Source organism: Dipodomys ordii, unplaced genomic scaffold (assembly GCF_000151885.1).
Source record: "Dipodomys ordii isolate 6190 unplaced genomic scaffold, Dord_2.0 Scaffold1, whole genome shotgun sequence".
NCBI lineage: Eukaryota > Metazoa > Chordata > Mammalia > Rodentia > Heteromyidae > Dipodomys > Dipodomys ordii.
The window spans coordinates 57642963-57669206 of NW_012267217.1; the positions used below are offsets into that span (position 1 = coordinate 57642963).

Here is a 26244-nt window from a genome sequence, read left to right on the forward strand (position 1 = left end):
CCATTTGTTAGGAAATGGAAAGGCTTGGAAAAAATTATATTAAGTGAAGTAAGCCAAGCGCAAAGAAACATAGGTCCCGTGGTTTCCCTTATTTGCAATATCTAGTAAATGTATGAGTCAAGCAGAAAAGGTCAGATAATGTGATGTTAGGAAAATGAACCCTTAGATATGTATTTAAAAGTTTTTTCTTTCATGCATTTGTTTCTTACTCATTTATAAGATTATTTCTTTGTTGCTTTGTATGTTCCTCCCCAACAGTATAACCCCGCTTTCACTATATTTGATGTCGGTATAATTTGTGAAGGAGATGGGGAAAAACAAGTAGTTTAAGGAAACAGGTGGACCCGTTGCATCTATGAGAAGTACAAGTTGTTATGTGGAAAATGAGCTTTACAACTTTGGTGGTGGTGGGGGGATTGGGTGGGGGGGTAGGGGGAGACTGGGAAGGGATGTGAAGGGTAAACAAAGGAGGAGGCTGCAATGCTTGATAAGAAATGTACTCACTATCTTGCCCATGTAATTGTAACCTCTCTGTACAGTATGTTCACAAAAAATAAAAATAAAAATTAAAAAAAATGGGAGCTTCCAATGTAGACTGCAAATAATGTATTTCTATTCTGTTGGTTGTGGTAGATAACTTACCTCACCGCCCAGGCAAATGGCATGCGGTATTTCCCCAACTTGCTACAGAAGTGTCTGTTGGATTTGAGTATCTTTTGTGCAAACTAAAGGAGAAAATTGAGATATTCTTTAGGAACAGACCTTTATTAACAATACATATGAAATACTATTTAATAATTTTCATATTATCTAGTATTGAAGCTGTAGATTTCTGTCAGATTCTGTATGATATCTTTTGTCCTCAAACTATTGTAGGTCATGATTATTTCTATTTAGTATGAAAATTCTAAATGTAAAATGTATCATGTTTTTGAGTATCAACTGTTTTCTCCTTCTTCTTATTCTTCTTCCCTCCCTCCCTTCCTTCCTTTCTTTCTTCCTTCCTTCCTTCCTCCCTCTCTCCCTCCCTCCCTCCCTCTTTTCCATCCTTCAATTCTTCCTTCCTTCCTTCTCTCTTAAAAATCATAATATATTTAATGGACAACAGAAACAAATTTATAATCACAGTCAATACCATATCTTTGTTTTGATTGAATGAAGTCAGTAGGCTTATTCTCTAAAGAATGTTACGGGCCATATTGCCTCTGACACACTTTTCAACCCCGTTGCTACAGTAGGAAAGTAGCCATGGTACAATCCATGGATGAACCAATCAGTATTCTTTTTAGTGCTGTATACTGAAACCAGGGCTCCATACATATTAGGGTATAAATAAATGAATCTGACCTTGTTTTAATTAAACTTTATTTACAAAAGCAAATGGGTCCAGGTACCAGTGGCTCATGCCTGTAGTCCTAGCTACTTAGGAGGCTAAGATCTGAGGATCACAGTTCAAAGCCATCTGGGGCAGGAAAAGTCGATGAGACTCTTATCTCCAATAAACAAACTACTCAGAAAACTACAAGTGGCTCTGTGGCTCACGTGGTAGAGCACTAGCCTTGAGCTGAAGAGCTGAGGGACAGCACCTAGGCCCAGAGTTCAAGTACCACGACCAACAATAAAACAAAACAAAACAAAACAAAAGCAGATGGATTTTGCATGAACAGGTAGTTTGCCAAATGTTGAAATAAGAGACTCGGTAAAATCTATTAAACTTTACCCTAGATTTTTATAATTTCCAAATTTAATTCTTAGGAGCTACTTTCTTAATGTATTACTTTTGCATGGAAAATAAATTAGTTTTATATTTATTCTGAAACATCAATAATACATAATTTCATCATTTAAAAGTACAGTAAGAGCAAGCAGACTTTACCTATAGTTCTGTCATTCAAGGTATTCTCTGTCTTTTTTTCTCCGTACCAAGGACATAATTATCTGTCTTACTTTTTGATTTAGTTCATCATTTGCATTGCTGATGTGTTAACAATTGATCTTCACTTGTTTCATTCCAATTATTCCTAATTTTTCACTATACATTAACCCTTGGGATTAAAACTTTATCTGCATTTAACTTTTTTCCACCAATAGAGTCTCAGAGGTCAGAAACTGCTCAGTTAAAAATATCACCCCACAAACCAAAAACACATATGTAAGAATTTCCCTGCTTATTTCACTAATAAGTAAATGTTTAAAATTATACATTTATCAAACTTGACAATTCAGCCTTGCATTTTATTTCTTGAAAGCAATTGATATTATTTATAAGAAAATACACACACTACCTTGTTGGAGTCTGGGTTCTTGATGTAAGGTTCAGCACCACTTGCAATGTTTCCCATCAAGACTTTTTCAATTTTGGCCACCAAAACAATTTCAGAATGTGGATCACTTACAGAAAATATAGCCTATGTATGAAAAAGAAATAGGTATTACACATCTGAGAAGGCACACTGAAGACATTTACAAATGTGCTGTTTTTCTTTTTATAAAAAAGACATGCATTAACATTTTTGCTTGGAAAAATTGCCCATCTTATATGATCTACTGTTGGGACCAATCAGTGGAACAAGAATTTTCTGTTCCATCGCAAGTAAACAAAAGTGCCACCTGCTTTGGAAACTTGAGCCATTCCTCTGGAAGTCCCTTGATGTGGGGTTCTTCTGATTGTCTTGGGGTGATGGTGTCGATGGTGCCATTTTCCAAAGCCATGGGAGGCCCCAAGAGCATCTGCCTGACCACTGTGTGGTTTAGATCCACGTGAAAATCAGCAGAAATCTTCCTACCATCTCTCAGGTCATAAAGTGCCACACTCACAAAAAATGGCTCAATCTAGACAAAAAACAATAGGCAGATGGTTTGGACAGACAGTTAGTATTCTATCTACAGTCTTTGTAGTATATTGTTTCACAAAGCACTGGAGGAACTACATGCAGAAAGCAAGCTCCTCTGTACTCAGTGAACAAGACCAAAACTCTTTCCCCCAGCAGATGCCTCACACCCCAGGGATGTATTTCATTTACTTCTTCACTATTTTTCTCATCAAAGTATTCCCATCCATGGATTGGCTTGCAAACCATTTTAGTTATTTCTTTGATGCTCTGAGAAAATGTGTCATCTCATTCTCCCCAGGCTCTGGGAAGTTTGGAATGGAATTCTAGACTGCACTGAGAAATACTTCACTTGTACAATAATTTCTGCAGTTAAAAATGATCATAACTTGATGGAATCATAAGAGCTAACATTTGTTGAGCATTTACTTTATGCTTGTGCTATATTAAGTATTTTAATACATTATGTGAACAAAATACATCTGAAAGCATAGTGTGTTAACTAGTTGAGCATCAAGTTGTGTAGAAAGGCAGAGAGGGTAGGAAGTTTCCTAAGAAGAGTTGATGTCCCATTTGAGTTTTTAAAAACATATACTTTTTCTTTATTTTCAAATAATTATGAAGTAGACTGAGTCAAGAGCACACTCAATATATCTCAACTCTGAACACTTCTAAAGGTAACCTTCATATGGTCATATTGGTGTAGCTAGTTTTCTTAATTGTGAACCTATCATTTTCTCTTTGATAGTTGATCAGAATTTGTGAAAATGTATTCTGAAACGACTCCCAATGTCTTGCTACTCATCCAACTTAGTGCAATTAGTTCATTGATAATGCCCACTAGAATCAACAACCACTACATTGGTTATTAATGAGATTACCTATTTCCATCATTTGGCTACATAGATTAGTTAATATTCCAGTGTAAAGATGATCATTCCACTTCTCCGTTAATTCATTCATTTAACCATTTACACAAAATAGTCACTCACTGCTAAATATAATTAATCTATTCTAGATTATATATGGAGAAGTACCAATTTCTTCTTATTTGTGGTGATGCTCAAATTGTCCTAGATTTGAGGCATTCTTTCAAAGTAGCTCTTAAGTGTTTTTGGGAGGTCATCATTTTCTTTATCCAACAATATATTTGAAGTTCAATTTATGCTTCCCATGCACCAGATAGTTCTTTAGAAACCTCTGATTCATTTTAGTGAAGGTAACATTTAGAAATCGAAAGCCTGATTTTGTGATCACTGTTACTGAGACATTATTTGTTTCTGCGGTTTCTGATCTTACTTTCTTACTCTTTCACACACACACACACACACACACACACACACACACACACACACAAAATACTAAAATATACTTTCAATTATCTCTTTCTCTCTCTATATAATGTTTCCTAAAAATCAGTGTGTTCATGCTAAGAATTTCATTTCCAATCTAGACAATGAAAGATTTCTTTTAATCTCTCTGTTTTTCTTGTCAGAAAAGATGTCTTTTCACATGAGATAGCTGGATTTCATTACCATGAATGTATTTACTTATTTGTTCAATTCATTTACCCATTGGTTCAAAGTGACCATTCTCTTTTCAACTACCTTCTCTGTCCTACTCTGTACACCTATCTGGACATGTCTCTAGACCCAAGCCTGTGTGTGAATTCTTTCTCTTCACCATCCAGAGTTCTTGAATTTTTGCCCAGGTCCAGAACTTTTTGTGATTCCCCCTTAAGCTCTTGTCCAGATTCCAGAAAGAAAGTAGAAGATGGGAAATTAAGAAAAAATGGGTAAAGTAATGAAGAAACACAGGAAATTATTAGTTGAGTTTTAAAGAATTAGGGATTGAGTAGAGTTAATGAAAAAGGAACTTACTAGGATGAGAGACCTATGCAAAGAAAATAATATGAAAATACACAAGAAAAGAATACTAGAGCGAGATTACAGTAGAACAAAATCGTGGTTAAGTTGAGAAATATTAAGGAAGTACAGTCAAGGGGTTTGAAATCCACTGCATGTGTGTGTTGGTTCACGGCAAAAAGGGTGAACATTGGCTCATGAAGAAAGAAAATCCCCACATTTGTGACCATATGGACCTAAATTGAGAATAATATCTATGGATACAAGGAATAAAGATACAAAGAGGAATTCTGAATGGGACGTACAAGTCATCTGTAAAAATCCTAGTGGCGGTAGATACATGAGTTTTTAGTCTAATCAATGAATTTGGGCTGTAGACCTCAACCTGGGGATTTTGTTTAAGTCATGGCACTAAGAGAGTCAGAATAGGAAGTCCCAGGAGATCCCAACACACAAAAGAGATACATAGCATCAGTGGGAAAGCACCTACTTAAGAGATTAGGAGAACTAATGCGGCAGTGATACTCACTAGACACTATGTTGAAAATGGACCATACAACTTGTGATGGAAGGGAAGTCAGGGGGGAAAAACTGGGAGAAAACGAGGGAAGAGGTGACATGGTTCAGAAAGAAATGTACTCATTACCTGATCTATGAAACTGTAACCCCTCTGTATATCACCTTTACAATAAAAAAACAAAAAAAGGCATTGAGTAACATATTAAATTTTAAAAATAAACTAAGAAGAAAAGGGATTAAGAAGTAGAGAGATATTTATTATTGGAGAATTTAATTATATTTCGATTTTTGCAGCCTTGTAAATCAAACATAGCACCTCAGACACACTATGCAAGTACTCTATCACTGAGCTACATCCTCAACTCTGAAAAGAAGTTTCTAAAAATAAAAACTATTAAATGTTTTTAGAGTGTCACAGGAAATAAGATTCATTATACACAATGGAATTCATTCATTAGAAAGAAGCATATTGCATTATTTGAAAAGAAATGGAAGGACCTGGGGAAAATCATAGTAAGAGAAGTAAGTCAGGCTCAGAGAGACAAGGGTTGCATGTTTTCTTTCATATGTGGAAGCCAGAATTAATTTATAAATATATAAGTAAACACTGGGGGGGTATGCAATTGAACGCAAATGTATTAACTGAAATACAGTGAATTCCGGGGAGAACTCAAAACAGTAGAATTCTTTAGAAAGGCTAAATCATCGTTCAATAAAATAAACACCAGGAAATGGGAATTTGAAAGGAGTGGGGTGTGATCAAGGAGAGAGGGGAAGATGAATGAAGACCAAAAGGTGGGAATGCGGTCAAATATTGATTGTATATCCTACAAGATTAAGAACTGGTTGGGAGGGACAGGTGACAATGTTGAGAGCAGTGAAATTGATCAAGACAAATTACATTCATAAACTCCTTCGTATGACTACTTAAATAAAAATAGAAAATAGAAAAAACTGCTAAATATAGTGGAGATTAAGTTAAATTGAAAGAAATGACACATATTAATTATGAGCTATATGTAAACACCTATAAGCCTATATATAAACATATACATAATTACATAGCTATGTAATTAACTAGCGGCACTTTCATTTTATGTCATTTAATTCTGAGAGGATGCCAGTGTCCTGTCAGCAAGCAGGGTTATGAAAAAAGTCTTGCTCATACTATGGCTCATTGTTGCACAGGCTCACTCATGTTGAGGCTTTTATTAAATGCTTAAGGAATGACTTCTAACCTTTGAAATGTAGAAATAGGACTAGGTGATAACAGAGGTACATGTTCTATTCCTTAATGATATGAATACTCACCAGCTCTCTTACTATTAGAATTCCATATATAAAATACAATTCAAATATTATTCTTTTGGCAGTAGTGGTGTTTGGAATCAGAATCTTGGGCTTGCTGGGCAAGTACTCTACCAATCAGTCATTCTTCAGCCTCTTACTTGTGCTAGTTATTTTTGAGCTAGAATCTCACTTCCTGCCCAGGCCTATGCACGGAAAACAATTCACTTATTTTAGGCTTCCTATAGTAGCTAGGATGACAGGCATGTGCTACTGTGTCCAATTCCTTCTATTGAGACAGAGTATGGCTTTTCTGCCTAGATTGTCCTGGAACCATGATCCTCCCTTCTCAGCTTTCCATCAAGTTAGGATGACAGGGGCATACCATCACACACAGCTATGGGCTGGGAAAGGGTTGGCTGAAGTTTTCTGTCCAGTGTAACCTCAAACTTGAGCCTCCTGTTCTAGACTACCAGGAGCTAGGATCATAGGCACGAGCCATTAATTATAGGCATGTGGTCAGGTAATAAATTATTTTTAGTATGGTCATTACAAAGTAAAAGTTTATATTTTATCAGTTTACTTTAATAAAAACTCTGGTTTGTGGTAGCTTTCGTCAGCTAAGAGTTGAAAAATGAAAAAAAATGTTAAAAAGAACATAACTCAGGAACTCAAAACACTTTGAAGGTCAAATAATAAAATCTTTAGTTTTGTTTTCCTGAATTGTTGTATTTTAGTTTTCCTTTCTGTTTAGTGAATGGTAATGCATTACCTATTTGATAACCCAGCTGAAATTAAAGCTCATACCGTGATTCATTTATTTCCCTCAATCCATCTTTTCAATTTAAATGTCAACTCTTACTTTTTGAATTGTTACCTTTTCAATATGGATTTACTTAACAAAGCTCTTTCAAAAGCTAACAAATAAAACCCTCATTTCCTAGGTTTAGAATTCTGCATTCTTAAAAATTCAAGAACATAAAAATCAAAATGTAGCTTTATCATGAGGCAATTTTATTAGTATGGATTTTTTAAATGAATTCTTATTTTCAAGGAAGTATTTTAAATGTAAGTCCATCAACTTGAATATATTCCTCAATGTGAGGACTAAAATTTACATGCTGTCAATGGCTATTTCTTATCATGGAATAGTTTTTCCAGGTCTTTAGATGCTCTTTTATTAAACATAGTGGTTGGGTCTTCAGTAACTTGGAAAAAAAATTCCACTACTTTAAACATGCTCATTAAATTAAGAGCAAGGAGCTAAAAATGTCACTGAATAAATGTGCAAAGGTTTACAAAACAGTATTATGAAATGATAAATGTCTATTAAGGTGAAACTCACAAATTTCTGTAATATTTTTTGTAGGTACAATGGAATTATTTTTAATGCATTGTAAAATAAATGAAAAACAACACAAACACTCCAACTTAACAGGTATGATGAACAGGTATGATGAACATACCTGGATGAACAGGTATGTAAAAGAACAATAACCCTGTGTTTTCTGAACCTATTTTTGATAGGTGAGACCTACTCAAATACAAAAAGTCAGCTTCTGCACAGGACTGTATACTTTAAGACACTCTGATTTACTGATTTTTTAAAAATTATCTTTAAGTGGTTGAACAAAGGGGTTTTAATTCAACAGGTCAGTTTGTGAGTACAAAACATCTTGATCAGCTGGATGTTGGTGGCTCACACCTGTAATCCTACTCCCGACACTGAGATCTGAGGATGGCGGTTCAAAGCCAGCCTGGGCAGGAAAGTCTGTGGACTCTTATCTCCAATGAACCACCAGAAAATCGGAAGTGGCGCTGTGGCTCAAGTGGTAGAGTACTTGCCTTGGATTGAAGAGCTCAGGGACAGTGCCAGGCCCAGAGTTCAAGCCCCACAACCAACTTTCATCTCCAATTAATCACTAAGAAAAGCTAAACGTAGAGCTGTAGTTCAAGTGTTAGAGTGCTAACTTGAAAAAAAAAAAAAAGCTCAGGGACAGTGCCAGGCCCTGAGTTCAGGCCCCAGGGCTGGCGTGGAAAAAAAAAGCCAATTTGAGTACTGAGTTAATTGTGCTAATGTCATGAAGAGAATTTAGAACACTGTCTTTTAATGCGACTTTTCTGGTTGCATGTGGACAGACTTAGTTCAGAACCTGTGGCTTTTGCAATGTGGAAAAATGTAGTTAAGTACATTTCATGGTGCATTTGGAATGAGTAGGAACAGAATAGGTCATTTTGTTTTGTTTTCTTGTCTTGGGGCTTGAACTCATGGCCTGTGCACCATTCCCTGAGCTTCTGTGCGCAAGCTTGGCACTCTACCACTTGCGCCACAGCTCTACTTCTGGCTTTTTGTGGTTAATTGGAGAGAACAGTCTCCTGAGTAGCTGGGGTTACAGGTAGGAATAAGCCACAGGTGCCAGGCTTGTAGAAAAGGTTTTTGAAGGTGATGGTGTGATTGGGGGCTGTATGTGGGAGTGTCATCAAATGAGAAACTCACGTTTGTTATGGGATCACTTTCATTCTCCGTAACACATCCCTGAAGATTAAAGTTGAGAGCTTTACAAATGATCATAATTCTCTTTGCTGCTTTCTCTTCAAAGGGTTTGATCACAAACTCAGGTTCTAAAACATCCTTTTTCTGAAGTTTCAGGGTCTAAAAAAAAAAAACAACCCAAAAGCCAAGTGTGTAAAAGTTTTAGTCATCAAAACTCTCGTGGTGAAAAAGAAATTCCACATAGGAAACCTTGGTTGTAAGGGGTCTAGTTTCTATCTGCTCAGAAGGAATTCTGACTTACATCTATATCTGGGTCTAGCAGGAACAGATTCAGCCTCTCCATGTTTCGCGTTGTCTTAACACTGTCTTCTGTTTCTGTGAGGTACTGCAGAGAAAGCCAGGTTAATCTCAGTCTGTAGCCCAGCCCTGTCCACACCACCAAGAAGCAGCTCCTACCATTTAAAGCTTATCGATTAACACCTGGTAAATGTTGGAAATCTATGCTCCAACTTCCCAATGCCTTGTGCTCATTAAGCGAAATGCCTAGGTTAATGGAAATTTATGAAGGACTCTAGTCTACTTCTGAAACGAAAGCATTCCATCTTCGCTCTGAAAGTTGGTAAGTAATAAGTAGCTCCGATTTATTTGCAAATAGAATGTCAACTTTATTACTTTGGCAAAGTCTGGGTGTAGGCTGTTCTCTGAAGAATCCGTCTCCTCCAGCGTGCATTCACAAGTCACAGAATTATGCAGTGGATCTTGAAAAGACAGATCAAGACAGATAATTAAGTTCTGTTCTGTTCTGCGGTATTGGGGTCTGAACTCAGCGCCTCATGCTTGCTAGTCAAGAACTCTCTACTTGAGCCAGTATTTTTGCTTGGTTTTCCAAAGTCTAATTTTTCCCTGGGGTAGCCTCAGATTGCTCTTCTCCCACCTATGGCTCCTGCACAGCTGACATTACAGATCCTGGCTTGCTGGTTGAGACCAGCGTCTCCCTCACATTTTCTTTCCAGGCTGGCCTCAAACTATGATCCTCCTGACCTCTACCTCCCAAGTAGGTGGGATTATAAGCATGCTTCACTCTGCCCAGATTTGTTCAGAGACTTTTCTAGCCTCTGGTAATCTCAAATAGGTTAGACTCAAGAGCTCAGAGGGATGTTGAGCCTACACCTTTTTGTTCTCTCTCCTACATAAAAAAGACCTCCTGGCAAGCATCTGATCTTTACAATGATACCATCGCATGGTGACAAGAGCGTTGAATCTTTACCATACTACACATTCACGTAGGGTTGACTCACTTCAGTCATAGGCAGTAGAGTTTTATATACATAGAGTTAATATATACATATTTGTGATAACCCTTATGATGTCTGTTTAAAACCTATTTTCTAGCTTCATTTACTAAAATTCTGCAGGACCTTTCAAACATGCATATGCTAGATGATTAACACTAAGTACATCATACATGAATGCAAAATATTGATGATAACAAATAGTACTCGTATTAGAATCTACAACAGTTTTCTCCTTTGTCGTCCTACTTTATAGCACACAGTCCTTAGAGGACTACAGCTTCAACAGACTTTGGTTCCTAATGTACCACAGTGCCAGGGAGTGCTGTGCAAAAGGTCTAGAGCTGCTTTTCCCTTGGCAGTGGTGACTGACTCCCGCCGCCAGAGAACTTGGCCTTCACCGAGCTGTGAGTTGGGATGAAGCCCTGTCACCCTTCCTTTCCTCTTTCTTATCCCATTTTCTTTGCTGGCATGAACTAGAATCTTAGAAGGCCACTAGGTAGAAAAAAAATCTTTCTAAAAGTAATCTTAAGAAAATATTACACACACTTCATGAAGAAGTGCATCTTAGGATGGCCCAAAAGTACAAAGGCATGATGCCTTTCTAAGATGAAGCACTGTATATTCTCCTTTATAGAGTCTATGATCCATTAGTTAAATGTAGTGATTCAGGGGGAGGAACGAGGCCCAGGGGTAGGGGATAGATGGGTGAAGAGAAGAAAGGTAGGAGAATGCAGTCAAAATAGCCCTGTATGTGAAACTGAGGCTGTGACAATTGAGGGGATGGGTGGGATTGAGAGAGAGGGGGAAGACTGATAAAAAAAGGTTGATCAAGAGGCATTGTATTCATAACCTGACGTATCGAACTAAAACCCCTTTATACAACTACTTAAAGATAATTTCTTTAAAGGTTGAAGAATTAAAACAGTATCACTATGTTTAAAAATTAAAATGAAATAAGTCAAATCAGGACAAAGATAAAAGAAATGTAATTAAAAAGCAAGAGCCCACACACTCTCCCTGCAAGATAACTTACTTCCCATCAAGACGTGGCTACATTTTTGATGACGCTGACAGGCGATTTCCAAAATCATTTGTTGAATAACAACCTCATATCACTGTCATTCAACCCACAGTTATACCGAAGTCCACTCATCCGCCACTACTCTCTAAAGGTAATGATTTAGGGTGGTTCCGTGAGCCAACAGCTCAAGGATGTATGATGAGCCGGACATATCAGTGAGCAGCTTAACTGACCCCAAAGTGCAGGCCACACACGGCCAAGCCCAGATGGCTCCTGGAACTCTCACCCAGCCCCAGGTCGGCGAGCTCTGTGCTCCTTCTCCCCTGCATTGGGCCCTCAGGACTGATCTGTAGGATGCGGTTCAGAGTGTGGATCCACTCGTCCATATCCGACTCCGTCTCAGCTGCCAGCACAAAGTAAGTCAGGTCGTGCATCTTCAGTTCAAAGGCGTACTTCCTTAGCCTGTTGTTCTGTGGTATAGAAAAAAGAAAAGAAAGGGAGACGAAACAGGAAACCTTAGAGCACGAGAGACATTTTAGGTGGGATTGGGACTGACGTATTTCACACAAGTAGGCAACATAAAGGATAAAGGAGACTTTCCAGAACAGGACAACACTTTATGGGAGTGGTACTCATTTTGCTTGGTTTCTTTCAACACTGTTTGTCCTAAGAAATACTGTGTGCTGGCATTTTGTTGATGGCCTGGGTGCGTTGGCTTACAAATTCCTTCTCCAGGCACAAATGTGCGTGTATTCCAACCTTCTTCAAGTCATGCCTTGGTCTTCTTGCCTAGTGTTCAGCCTGTGGTTCTCTGCAGTCGGGCTTCTAAGGCCTTTTGCTCCAGAGGAAGCACTTGTTCCGGTCCCTACCAGGGTCTTTGCTGCTTTAGTGTTCAAGCGATATTCCTCTCTGTGTCTTCCTTGGCCTTTCAGCAGAATTAATATGGGGGAGGCATCTCCTCCTCCTTGAAACTCTTATTTCCCTAATCTGCATATCACACTCTATTCTGGTGTGTTTCCCCCCCCCCCCCATGAATTGATTTCCACTACTTTTCAGTTTCCATTGGTGGCTCTTCCTTCACTTGATCACTTCTAACAATAATCCTGGCTCTACCTGAGGCTCTTTTCTTATTTTGTCCTGTGGCTCACAGGGCACCAAGGTGCAATAATATCCCAATACCAGCTGAAGCTCTGGATTCTCCATCAACCGTCAGACTTTTCTCGTGTGACTTCTCTTCCTTGCATTTGTCAACCAACCCAAGAGGTCTTGCTCTAGTTCCTTGTCATCTTTCTTGCTGCCTGTCCTAAAATGGGTGCCCTTCATTCTATGCATATTCACCCAAACTTAGAGACCACAGGGTTTATCCCTCATGTGGTTATTCACTCGTATTCATACTTCAAACCTCACCTGAAAAAAAAAATCTATGTTAATCCCCAGCCTAGGACATGAGGACAAAGGCTCTTGTCCTCAGAACATGGCATCTAATATGCAATTATAGGCCATTCATTTGTCTTTGCTTGCTTTGACAAATACACCTCTCCTTCAAATCTCTGTCCATGAGGTTTGGGCCAGTTTTGTTCACTATTGGATCTCCTAAGATAGCTAATATACAGAAGGCTTAACAACAAGGTTGAAAATAGTCATATTTTTATGAGTGTAACAGAATATGTTCTTATTCTAGCAGGGAAATAGTGGGTAAATACAAGTTCGAAAGCATGGTCAAGCAGATAAATGAAAAACCAGAAATCCTTGGCCCTATGTTGGATCAACATGGACCAATGGCATAAGCAGATACTTTAGGTTTGTGTTCATAGCAGGCCTTTCCCATAGGTGAATATCTAAGTTGAAATCTGTAAAAAGGAGTAGACAGTTTAATGACTGAGAAGAACATTGGAAGGAGAGGAAGATATGGACCAACTGTAGTTGTATTCATGGCAAAGAGGGAAAAGAAGAAGAAAAAGAAATTGAGGCAGAATGAACAATTAGTCAGTGGAAAAGTTGATTATGGCTATCATGGTGGAACTTCACAGTTCAAACATCACTCTGTAGAGTCTTCCAAGAATTCTTTGCTCTGCAATGAGTCATTCAAGGAATGAAGTTCACAAGCATCATATGGGCAGATGATGTTTATCCCCAATGCTTACTGCAGTGATAGTACTCCCATAGAAGAGGGTCTGTCACCCATAAAAGAGGGGCCTGTCAAATTGGTGATTTCTAGTAGGCAGAAATACATTTAATTTCTCCCCTTGCAGAATAAGGGAGACAGACATTAACCAATAAATCCTACAAATAAGTGTAAATTGTATATGCATGTTTAGATGAGAACACTGGCCTCTGTGAGCATAGGAAAGAATGATTTGGACAAAGCTAAGGGGAAAGTCAAGAGTTGTACTTTGAGCAGATCATTTCTGCTTCAGTGGGAACAGGGGTGAGGAGAAACCTAAAAGGCAGTAAGTAGCCTGATACTCATTGTGCAAAGAGAATATCTAGGCAGCTAGTTTTGGAAGGTAAATCTTAGGTGCCCTCCTCTCTCCAGGAAGATTCTGATGAGGGTAGTCTATAAAATTGCCTGTGGCATTTACTGATAGGCTAAGTCTAAGGGATTTCTATTAAGGTGCTATTTCCTTCATAAAACAATAGGAATGGAAGTAGATACTCAAGAAAACAACCAGAAATGGACCAACCATGAGGGTATTGCCAAATATCTGAATGTAAGCGAATCATTAGTGTTGTCTTGGAAATAAACATGAAAGACTATATTTGACTAATTTGAGGTTGTAAATGAGTGGAGCAGCAGATGGAAAGATCCACAATTTGTTTCCAATAGGCCAAAGTTAAAAATGGGTCGAGGCAACGTGACTTCAAAGGCAGATGCCAAGTAGAAATGAAACACAACAGCATGTAGATAAAAATTGATTTTCTAAATTGCATTGTGTACCTCAAAGATTTAAACATTGTCCCCAACTTTGATAGCATTATTAAAATACTCTTAAAAACCAGAGCAAAGTATAACAAGTTTTGTTTCTCAAAAGAGGGCATTTAGAGATGAAATAGATATCTGACTTGCAATTTCTCCAAGCTGAAGTATTTTCCATTTCTTTGAGAGAAATTGAACCACTTGCAGCGTTGAGAAGCTTATGCTGGTAATGATTAGGATGCGTGAGGGCTTTTCTATCTCAATCTTGGTAATCTCAAAGATAATAGCATACAGACAACAAAAAAGGAAAGACAAAAATAGAAAACCAAGACGACGTTCTAATAATATTCAAGTGCAGGTGTTGTCGCAGGAATGGTAAGCAAGAAGTAATCATAACCTGATTCCCACATTTCTTCTGTTCCATTAAAAGTGAGTTCTTTGAAGACCTCACAACCACTCTGCTCAGTGAAGCTCACCAAGGTCATCTCTGTGATTTCCAAGGTCATCTGTGTGGTTTCATCAATAACAGAAAATTGAAAATGTTTTATTGTCTTATAAAGCATTTAATGCATTATGGCAAACAAGTCTGCTTCCACAATGTTCTGCTCATCTGGAAACATCTCAAATTATACACACTCTAAGAAAACCACTAAGCCAGGAGACTGAACACTGAAGAGGGAAGTTACCCAGACAAAATATTCCATTAGGCCTATGACGCTGCTAGCATCATTTACATTTTTTTTTGCAGGAATAAAAGAAGACCTATAAAAGGAAATATACCATATCGAATTCAGGTTATTGGTGTTGATGTCATCCATGCCACTTGTCCCACTATCTGAGGACCTATGTGCTCTTTCATGCAATAAAATAGATCAGATAACTCCTTTATGCCAGTCACACAGCACTGAAAGAAATCCAAGCAAAGTTCTTCCCATGGTTAAGTTTACATTTTAACTCAATAGAGGGCCAGCAAGCAAATCACCTTAAATATAACCTATCTGAATGATATGTGTGTAATACAATATAATTAGTGCAATATAAATATACTATAATAAATATGGCATCATCTAGTGGTAAACATAATTTTATTCTGGCATTGTTTATCAGGACTTACTCTTTGAGATATGCCATTCATGTCTTATTTGCACACACCACTTTTTTCCTTTTTTGCCTGGGTAACCTTCCCATAGGCTGGGAACTCTTTTAAGACAGGAGTCAAACTATTTTCTAAAAGTCTATTTCCACAATTCTGGCATGTACTAGCTTTCTTAACTGTATTTGCTCACAGGAATGCAATATCTAATACTCATTGCTTAAAGCCATACATGCAGTGGTGTTTATGCCCATACAGCTTATGTAGGATAAATGTACATTTATCTGGGCATGCTCACTTTGTGATAAAGGCCACATCTCTGCAGGCATCTTTCTGTGCTCTCAGACATTTATCTATCTCAAATCTAATGTTGCTATTTATTAGCTTTGTGACTTAATACAATCATGTTATCTCTCTGTTTTATTTTAATAAACATGGAGAATAGTAATATAAATTGTACCAACTGCCATCAGATAACTCATGAGATGAAGAACACTACAGGTACCATTCTACGTGTTAAGGAGACAGAACACTATAGCTATGGTTTCTAGATGTGTTTTCTTTCAGGATCTCACTGCTCCTCCCTTAGGGTGACTATCTTTAGGAATGAACAATGCAAGGTGATCCTGCATCTCAACCTGGGCCCAGTTCCTTCCTGACCTCCATGTTTAGCTTTTGGTTAGACCCATGAGGTCATTTTCTTGGACTCCAGGGTGGCAGATTCAGAACCTAGTAATATCACCCATTATCACTGTTGAGGAAGGGACCATTCATGAATTTTTGGGCCATTCATTCTCTTCTACAGGACCAGGATTTGATATGTAAGCATGGATGGGTGAGAAAGAAATGGATAAATGGGAGACTGAAGAATGAATAAATAAAAACTCTGAAGGAACGAGATGAGCTAACAGAGCTGTAAATATTCCTTAGTCTCAGGGCAAAAATGGAAGCAGCAAAACTAAGAGTAGTCTCTTCCAGACAGAGCCAGCCTAAGGCATTTTGATGATATTTAAAAAAAAGTAGAAAGCTGAAATTAATGTTTTTGCTTTGTTTATTAATTGATGATTGAAGCTAACCAGAAAATCATTTAAAGTCTTTGAGAAAGTGAAGTTGGGGTTTCTCTCTGCTTCAAGGTCTCCCTTGTAATGTATAGCTAAGAATTAAAAGAATTGTTCTTGGGAAAATATAGTAGTATAGACTGAGTCTGAATGAGGCAAACTAAAATGGTATATTCACTAAAGCCTGCTATGAACTTGAGCTCCCTAAGAATGTCCAGTGCTAGGTAACACTTTTTGAGGAAGAAAGCTTTGTTCCTCCTTTTTTTGGTGGGGGTTAATTCAAGTGAAACTGGCAATGATTCTGGACTAAAGAGATCTGACTCATTCTACTTATTCTTTTGTTCTGTGCTTTTGTGTGCCTGTGATTCATCTCCACGCACACTGTGTGCCTAAGAGTGTACTAGTGCCATGGTTAGGCCTTCCACTATCTTGCTTGAAACCTTCCCAGCTGTAAACATTTGTAAGCCAAAAAGAGCTGTAATGTAAAAACTGAAGCCCACACACAAAGTGATGACACATCAATCTCTGTCTCCCAGAAGTCATCGGAGGTTCCCAATGATGTCCATATGTTATTGGTAAACATGAACATACATGTAGAGCCTAGAGGAACACGTTAAAGGCAAATATGTAAAATTCATCTTGGCAAATCCTATAGACCCAGCTTTGCTGTGTAAACTGGCAGCCAGACCTAGAAGAGTTCATTGTCTTATGCTCCTAGAACATCCCATGGATTCTGCCATTCGTATCACTATTATTGCTCTTGTGAGACTGAGCAAAAGTGAGCATGCAGCCATTATGACCCTCTCTGATTGTGAGTTGGCGCGGAATTGAATGCCTTGTGCAAAATCAGTATTTCTAGCATATTACAGGTCCTAAATAAACCTGTTGAATGGATGACTTAATTAATGAACAGATAAGGAAATTGACTAACCAGCACACTCAGGTAGAAATTTCAGGAAGGTAAATCAATATTTACTAAGAGGCTTTCCCACATTGGAATGTGTTTCCTCCAAAGTTGTAAACTTTGTGAGTGATGCAACCATTAAGAAAGAAAGGTGGAAGACTTTCTGTCCCCCAGATATTTTGGCAATGTTTTCACATTTACTTTGGCTTTATGGATGAGAAATCCGAGATCAGTGTCTTCAGGTAGTTAGTGGGCAAACTATGACTTGCACATTGACCGGCTTGTGTTTCCTCCAACAAGAGGCTTTCTAACACAGGGATTGCAACACAGTCTAGGTAAGATATGAGGGAGAAGAGATATCTGGAGTAGAAAGGGAGACGAAAGCCCTAAGTTGTGGGTCCAACACTGTGTTCTATGACCCTTTCAGGTGGAGAGACATTACATACAATAAACTGCACTTCTGAAACTTACTATATAACTTACTATATAATGTCACTTTTATTTAAAAAAAAAGTCAACTTGAGAGCTTGTTTGGAGGTTCTAGCAGAGGAGCGCAGCTATTCGTAAACCCTTGACCAAAGACTGGTACTCCTCTATCGGGGATGGTCATCCCCTTTGACCAGTCATACAACAGACAAGGGTCTCATATCTAAAATATACCTGGAACTCAAAAAATTAAATCCCCCAACAACAAATTCTCAAAGAAACAACTACCCGATAAATAAGTGGGCTAAAGACTTAAGGAGAAACTTCTCTGAAGAGGAAAGAAGGATGGCCAATAGACACATGAAGAAATGCTCAACCTGCCTAGCCATAAAAGAAATGCAAATCAAAACAACACTGAGATACCTCCTCACCCCAGTTAGAATGGCTAAAATCAAGAACTCTGATAACAACAGGTGCTGGAGGGAATGTGGACAGAAGGGAACCCTACTGCATTGTTGGTGGGAGTGTAAACTTGTTCAACTACTTTGGAAAGCAGTATGGAGGTTCCTCAAAAGACTCCACATAGAGCTCCCCACTTTTGACCCAGCAATGCACTTTTGGGTATTTACCCAAATGATCCCAAACAAGACCATACTAAAGCTAACAGCACAACTATGTTTATTGCAGCATTATTTACCATAGCTAAGATCTGGAACCAACCCAGATGCCCCTCAGGAGATGAATGGATCCAGAAAATGTGGTATATATACACAATGGAATTCTATGCCTCCATCAGAAAGAATGACATTGCCCCATTCCTTAGGAAATGGAAAGACTTGGGAAAAAATTCTATTAAGTGAAGTAAGCCAGGCCCAAAGAAACATAGGTCCCATGGTCTCCCTTATTGGCAAGAACTAGTATATGTCTGAGACAAGCAGAAACTGTCAGGTAAGTTGATGTTAAATGAATCCCAAGTTAAGGACTCAACTGTTTTTTCTGTCTTGCTATTGTGTCTAACATATTTATAAGATATTTCTTTGTTGCTTTGTGTGTCCCTCCCCCACGGTATAACCCCTATTTTCACTGTATTTGATGTTGGTATAATTTGTGGAGTGGAAGAGAAAAAACAAATTGTTTAACTAGGGATACAGGTGGGCCCATTGCAACAATGAGATGTACAAGATGTTATATCAAAAATGAACTTTACAACTTTGGTGTGGGGGGTGGGGGGTGGGCGTGAGATGGGAAGGGATGGTAAGGAGAAACAAAGGAGGAGGCAACAATGCTTAATAAGACATGCACTCATTACCTTGCCCATGTAATTGTAATCCCTCTGTATGGTATTTTCACAATAAAAAAATAAGTAAAAATAAAAAAGTCAACTTGCTCACCAGAGCAAACTTTTTAAGTATAGTTGGGAAAGAAAATACTTTCAAAGATCCTTATTGCCCTTTCCATATAGAGAGCTAGAGTCTGCATTAAAAAGCAATTAGCTTTTGCTTCTAGCAGAGTACTCAGCAACACATAATTAATTCTTCCCTTTTAAAGTTCAGCCTTATTACTTTCTGGAAGGCATTCCAGATTTTAACAGATGAACTGTCCAGAAATAGGACAGAACTAAGAGAATGGAGAGAAATCAGTTTTGCATCTACATATCTAAGGGCCCCACAATAAAAGTTCAAGATATAAACTCAGCTGTGACATAACAAACTATGTAGTACGGGACTCGCTGATCATAGAAAATACAGACAGTTCTTTGGGCTGGAAACAAAATCCTTATCCTCAAGGAGCCAGAGTCTGGTGAAATTTGATGAGAGATTGCTATTTGCTTCAGTATTTACACAATAAGAAATAATGAGGGATAGCAGGGCACTGGTGGCTCACACCTGTGATCCTAGCAGCTCAGGAGGCTGAGATCTGAGGATCACAGTTCAAATCCAGACTGGGCAGGAAAGTCCATGAGACTCTTCAATTAATAACCAGAAAACTGAAAGTGGCACTGTGGCTCAAATGGTAGAGCACTCGCCTTGAGCTGAAAAGCTCAGGGACATTGCCCAGGCCCAGAGTGCTAGCCCCACAACTGACTAAAAAAAGAAAAAAAAGAGAAAGAATGAATGAGGGAAACTCCAGCAGAATCAAAGAAATAAATATTTTGAACGGAAGCACATACATCTAGTGTCTGTGAAAAGGGGGAGGGCTATGGAATCATTCTGTTTCCCTGTGCCACAGCAGTTAGGACAACTGTTTAAATAGGAAGAACTTCCAGAATATCATTTCCTATTAAAAGTGCTATGTCCACTTGTGATACAAAACTTTTGGAAATCAGTGTAAAACTCTTTGCAAAAGACCTCCTCTTTGAAGAAAGTGATATGTAATGTATGCACACTGTTAAGTTACTACCTTCTCATTACCTCGTGATAAAGACAACATTTTAGAGTTCACACCTTGAATGATGTGAATTGCATAACCTTTCTGAATTTTTGTAGCTTAGTGGGCTTGTACACAGTAAACACACCCGTGGTCATTTTCCTTCTTCAGTAAATATATCAAGGGTGCATGTTCTTCGCTGAGCCCCCACAATGTCTAATACTCCTTGACTTAGGAAGATTGCTCATAAATATTTGCTGAATATACTTTGAAATGGAAAAAGAGGAAAGAGTGGGGGAAAAGGAATTTCTACTCACCTGCACCACACCTGTGCAGGAATCCAAAAAAATGCAGCCTTTTGGTTCTTTGGATATTTTTTCATCCTTGTAAAAGTTCATAATGTAGGAGCTATCTGGTAACTGAGTCAGCTGGAAATAGCGCTTCTTGAATGACTAAAAGAAAGGAAAAGAAGATAGAAGGGAGATGTCAAGTTGCAGTATGCTGGTTACTCATGGAAATTAGTATTCTGCAAATTCCTTTAGCAAGGCAATGTTGTGCAGAAAGAACATTCATAGTTCTTCATAAATAAAATACGACAGGGATCATAAACTCATTGCAAGTGACTGTCCTTTGTGCTGCGACAGGAAGAAAGAGACAAGAGGGATGATTAGTCTTGAGGTGTCCTTACCCGGACAGTGACGGTATTGTTCACTGTGCTGTTAAAATTCCCCTTGTAGAGCCAGCCAGACTTGAACACACCCGTCCCCCCGGCTCCGCCACCGCCCTTAGACGATGAGTGGGAAGTAGTATCCTGCACAAAAGACATCATTAGTATGGCAGTCAACTCCACACATCCCAGATTCTAGACACTGCACTTAAAATCCTTTCCTTCCCTTTGACTCATCTGCAATAGTTATGTTCAGTGTCACAACAAATAGGATTCACTTTGCTTAAAAGCCCCCACGAAACAGAGGAGGAATCACTGCTGCTGAGGAATCACTGGGCAGAATGGGTAATCTCCAGCTCCAGACTGGAACTAAGGATCCTCAGGGTTAAACATTGTATATGCAGCAATCCACTTACTTCATCCTTATCAGCATCTTCGTGGTCAACCTCAAAGGAATGGGAGGGAAGTTTCTCCGCTTTGTATTCTGCTCTGATATTTAAAAAGAAGAAAAAGATAATAAAGATTCTGATTTGTCATTGGAATCACTGTTGCATTTCAATTGTTCCAAGGGTAACAACTATTATGCTGATGCTCTTACAAGTTGTGTAAGATTCATCATCTTAAAATCTGTTGTAAACTAGATGTCAGTGGCTTTTACCTGTTCAGGAAGCTGAAATCTGAGGACCTCAGTTCAAATCCTGTCTGGGCAGGTAAGTTCATAAGACTTTAAGGCCCAATTAACTACCAAAAGTTCAAAGTGGAGCTGTGGCTCAAGAGGTAGAGTGCCAGCCTTGAGGGACAAAACTAACAGACCATGTCCAGACCTTGAGTTCAAGCATCTCCCTCCCCCCAAAAGCAATAATAACAGCAAAACTGTGAAGGTTCTATTATTTTCTTTGAAAGTGTTAACTTCTCCCCAAACTTACATATTGTCCCCCATACATAAAAAAAGCATTTTAAATCATAGAGTTAACATTTATGTCAACTGATGTATATCTTTTTGAGTTAGGTAACTGTAAGCATGGTGAGGAAGAGAAGTGACCACAGACTTGTGTATACATCAATTCTTCCCAGTGTGTATTTGCACAAGTACTAAGTGCGTTTTACCTGTTGGTTTTGTTTTTACCCTCCCCTTGAGAAATGCAACAATTCCCAGTTTACCACAGAGAAAGTTGGAGCACATACACATAGAAACCACGGTCCTCACTGTTAAACTAGGCAAAGTCTGAGATCAGAACCTGATTTTCCATTTCCATTTGGTTTTCCCCAAAATTATGGTAAGACACCTATAGCAGCTAGAATTGTACAGTTCAAAGGAATTAAGTGCATTCAGATTATTGAGTGTCAAGGATGATATGTGAAGTCATGAATCCTCTCTAATACCATTTTCTTTTTTCTTTCTTGTTTTGTCTGTGGTCTTTCTAAAGAAAGAACAGACAGACAGTATTTGTAAATGGTAACAGTCATTTAACAGCAGAGGCCTAAAAGAGAGGAGTTGGAAATATGTATTTCAATGCCATTTCTTCTGCAAGTCTGGCATAGAGTAGGGCTCAATAAATATATTGTGATAAATGCATATTACTACATGTATAGATTTGTAATCATTTACATTTCCAAAACATTAACATACATTATCATCTGTTACTTATTTGGAAGTCCAAAGAAGTTCAAAGCTTCAATGTGTATTAAGGGGAATACTTATTTTATTTAATTATGGGTATGTACAATCAAACGCTTGTATGAAATACTGAGGATCTACACTATTGTCTAATCTTGTCACTTTACAGAAATAAAAATGAGGCTTGTAATGGATACATATAAATATACAGTGAATGAGATTAAAAGTCTTCTTTCTGAACTACTGGCTATACTCAGAAAGATGAGTTTGAGCTATCTTTAATAAACATGTTAGGTAAGATTGCAGCCATTTTTCTCTTCCAAAGGATTCTGTAGTTGTAGCTACTTTTCTTCCCTGTACAGCCTTAGAGATTATATTTGTTTACTTTTGCATTACTATCACTTAAAAACCTGACATAATAATTTTAAGAAAGAAGGATTTATTTGGGCTCAGTGGATCCATGTTGCTTGGTCCCATGTATCTGAGCAAAACATCATGGCATCAGGAACATGTGCCAAAGAGCTATTCACTTCATGGTGGACAGGAAGTAGATGTAGAGAAAGAGATTAGGGACCAGGTATGATCTAGGCTGGCATGTCCCCAAATGGCTTAATTACTCCAACATGGCCCACTTCCTGAAGTTTCTGTAATCTCCCAAAATAGTTCCACTAGCTGAGGACCAAGAGTTCAACACATAAATCCACAGGGAACATTCTGTGTTTAAACTATAAGAAATGCTTGAGTTTATCTGCTTCAGTTGTCACTGATGTTAACTTACCTGTTCTTTTGGTCAAGGTCATGAGAGTTGAACAAATGGAGACTATAGTTTTATCTTAAGATGACTGGTGAATTATTCTCACTCCACCAAAACAATCTTGTTTCTTCTTAATATCATCTGACATTTGAACAAACATCATCTCCTTTTGCAATTTTATTTGTTTGACAAAGTAAAAGCATTTGAACATAACCTGACCCTCTTTTTTGGAGAAGAAATAAGTTCCCTGTGATTCAATGGGGGTGGTTTCAAATGGTCACTTTTAGAGAAATTCCTTCATTTGCAGAGGATGAGACTGGAGTAGTCTGGAATTTTTAAAAAATAGAAATATGGCAATATAGAGACTGAGGAAAAAAGTACCCATGAAAGGAAAGGGAAAACATAAAGAAGACTCAGAAACAAAAGCAAAGTCAAGCTTGGACGTCAGCATCCACGTTTGGCTCTCTACCAGTCATTGTTTACCAGACTCCTTTTGATCTGAGTACATTTTCATTTCTGAACTACTTATTCTTCCCTTTTTGCCAGCATGGCATACTACTTTCTCCTCCTAATGAAAGAATTGTAGGTACTTCTCATAGTTTTTCATCAGATTCTAGATTCTACATTTCCATTTTCTTAGTTTCCTCCCTTGGTTCTTTCTTCCCTCCCTCCCTCCTTCCCTCCCTTCTCTCTCTCTGTCTCTGTCTCTCTCTCTCTTTCTCTCATGTGGGTCCTAGGACTTGAACTAAGGGCCTGGGAGATGTCCCTGAGGTTTTTTGGTTGTTGTTTTCCTCGACTAGTGCTTTACCACTTGAACCACAGCTCCATTTTTGGTAATTAGAGGTAAGAGTTTCATAGACTTCTTTTCTGTCTGGGTTTGTTTCAAACCATAATCTTCACATCCTCCCATCTCAGCCTTCTGAGGAATTTAGGTGTGAGCCATTGGCACCTGGCATTTTTTTTGTTTGTTTGATATTGGTATCTGTGGATTACAATCTTGCCAATTCCACAGCCCAACTTCCCCATTAACACTGATTTCCACAGCATACTTTTAAACAGGAGACAGGGAACAGCTTCTTAACTATTAAGGCACAAAAGAGAAAAAGAAGGTTTGTATGAATTTCAGTGGGTCTGGCTAAATTCTCACAATTATTGTTTTCCTCAGACCTCTCATCTGAAAGATAGAAATGATGACTGAGATAGCCTATAAAATACAGCCAAATTTTACCAAAGATTATGCATTTAAAGTGATTAATGAACAACCCCATTCAAAGGTGAAGGGATTGTCCATCAACAGAGAATGACCAAACAAACTATAGTAGATTTCCACACAAAGAAGAGTTACTCATAACAGAAACGAGCTACAGATACACACCACATACAACATGGGTATTTCTGAAGATAAAACACCAGCAGCAGCGCAAGAATATTCAGGGTATGATTCTAATTATCTGAAAACCCATGCAAAGGCTATCTTTGGTGGAGGACATAGAGGTAAGGACCGAGCAGGAGGAAGTGCAGTATATTTTGTGTTCATAAAGTTTTCAATGGAGATGGAAGCTATTCAGGCAAACACATCTACCAGTGTCATTAAGTGGTTCACATACAATTTGTAAAATTGTGAAAATTCACTTTAAACACCCTACACCAGACTGTAAACACATAAATCTTCATTTAATGGGATGCATTTAAAAGTGTTTAAGAGACTGTGTTTGACATTTTAAACTTATTCTGCAAGAAGGAAAAAAAGAAAATGGTGCTGATAGATGAATAGACAGGCAGGTAATGTGATAATAAAAACAGTAGCATAAAAATATTTTCCAGATGGGTGCCAGTGGCTCACACCTGTAATCCTAGCTACTCAGGAGGCTGAGAGCTGAGGATTGTAGTTTGAAGGTAGCCCAGGCTGGAAAGTCTGTGAGACTTCTCCAACTAATCATGGAAAAGTTGGAAGTGGTGCTGTAGGTTCAAGTGATAGAGTGCTGGCCTTGAGCCAAAGGAGTCTGTAGACAATGCCCAGGTCCCAGAGTTCAAGGCTCAGCATCAGGGGAAAATATATTCCTCCCTCCCCCAGAGATCAGAATAGAGGAAGTAGTCAGTGCACTCAAGCCTTTTTGTCTGTCAGAAATTTTGCATAACATTTTAAAATTGTTAAATGAATTATATAAAGAGTAACCAAAAATGAAATCTTCTGAACTCATTTTTTTCATACAAAGAATAATCACAAATTTATACAAATGTTAAGAGATTCTTAGGAGTTTCCTAAACATTGTGTCTATCTATCTATCTATCTATCTATCTATCTATCTATCTATCTATCTATCTATCTATCTATCTATCTATCTATCTATCTATCTATCTACCTACCTACCTACCTACCTATCTATCTATCTATCTATCGGCTATATAACAACATCATATCTCCAGAATCTTTCATGAAATAAATTTTTTCTTTAACATTTTCTTTAAATTCTCTTTAAGCATTATGATTCAAAAATAACTAAAAAGGTGTAAGAGAGAAGATATAAATGAGGCCAATATGAAAACTCAACCAACTCTGGACGTCCCTGATGATATTCCTGCTGACCTTATTGTGAGTTAAGAATACCTGCAGACCAGCGTGTGTGAAGCTGGGTAGGTATAGACATGAATGTGTGGACATGTCCTTTCATTATACTGTTGGTTTTCCTAATTCTGTTTGTCTGATGAATCGCAGTGTGAATTGAGAGAGGTGATTTTTCTTGGAAGCTCTCCCTCCCTCCCTTTTCTTTCCTTCCTTGCTCCCTCCCTCCCTCCTTCCTTCCTTTTCTTCCTTTCTCTCTCTGTCTCTCTGTTTCTGTCACTCTTTTCCTCCCTCTTTCCTTTCCTTTCCTTTTCTCCCTTCCTTTCTTTCTTCTTTTTCTTTCTTCCCCTTCTCTCTGCCTTTGTTTCTGACTCTCTCTCCTCCCTCTCTTTCCCTTTCACCCTCCCCTTTTATTTCCTTCCCTTTTCTTCCCTTTTCCTTCCCCCCTTCCCTTCCCTCCACCCCTTCCTCCCTCCCTCCCTCCCTCCCTCCCTCCCTTCCTTCCTTCCTTCCTTCCTTCCTTCCTTCCTTCCTTCCTTCCTTCCTTCCTTCCTTCCTTCCTTCC

At 38.3% G+C, this 26244-nt stretch overlaps 1 protein-coding gene across 5 annotated transcripts in view; it reads right to left on the reverse strand.

The window, feature by feature from the left end:
* Dock10 (dedicator of cytokinesis 10) overlaps positions 1–26244 on the reverse strand; it is a 165606-nt gene that overhangs the window by 85614 nt on the left and 53748 nt on the right. For all 5 annotated transcript variants that reach the window (XM_013009058.1, XM_013009078.1, XM_013009068.1 and 2 more), the window contains exons 5-14: positions 21161–21233; positions 20766–20888; positions 20395–20529; positions 11599–11782; positions 9669–9754; positions 9298–9381; positions 9000–9155; positions 2611–2832; positions 2286–2408; positions 643–725 (exon numbers count right to left, since the gene is read on the reverse strand). In XM_013009058.1, coding sequence (XP_012864512.1) covers positions 643–725; positions 2286–2408; positions 2611–2832; positions 9000–9155; positions 9298–9381; positions 9669–9754; positions 11599–11782; positions 20395–20529; positions 20766–20888; positions 21161–21233 — 1269 coding nt within the window. The remainder of the gene's footprint in view (positions 1–642; positions 726–2285; positions 2409–2610; positions 2833–8999; positions 9156–9297; positions 9382–9668; positions 9755–11598; positions 11783–20394; positions 20530–20765; positions 20889–21160; positions 21234–26244) is intronic.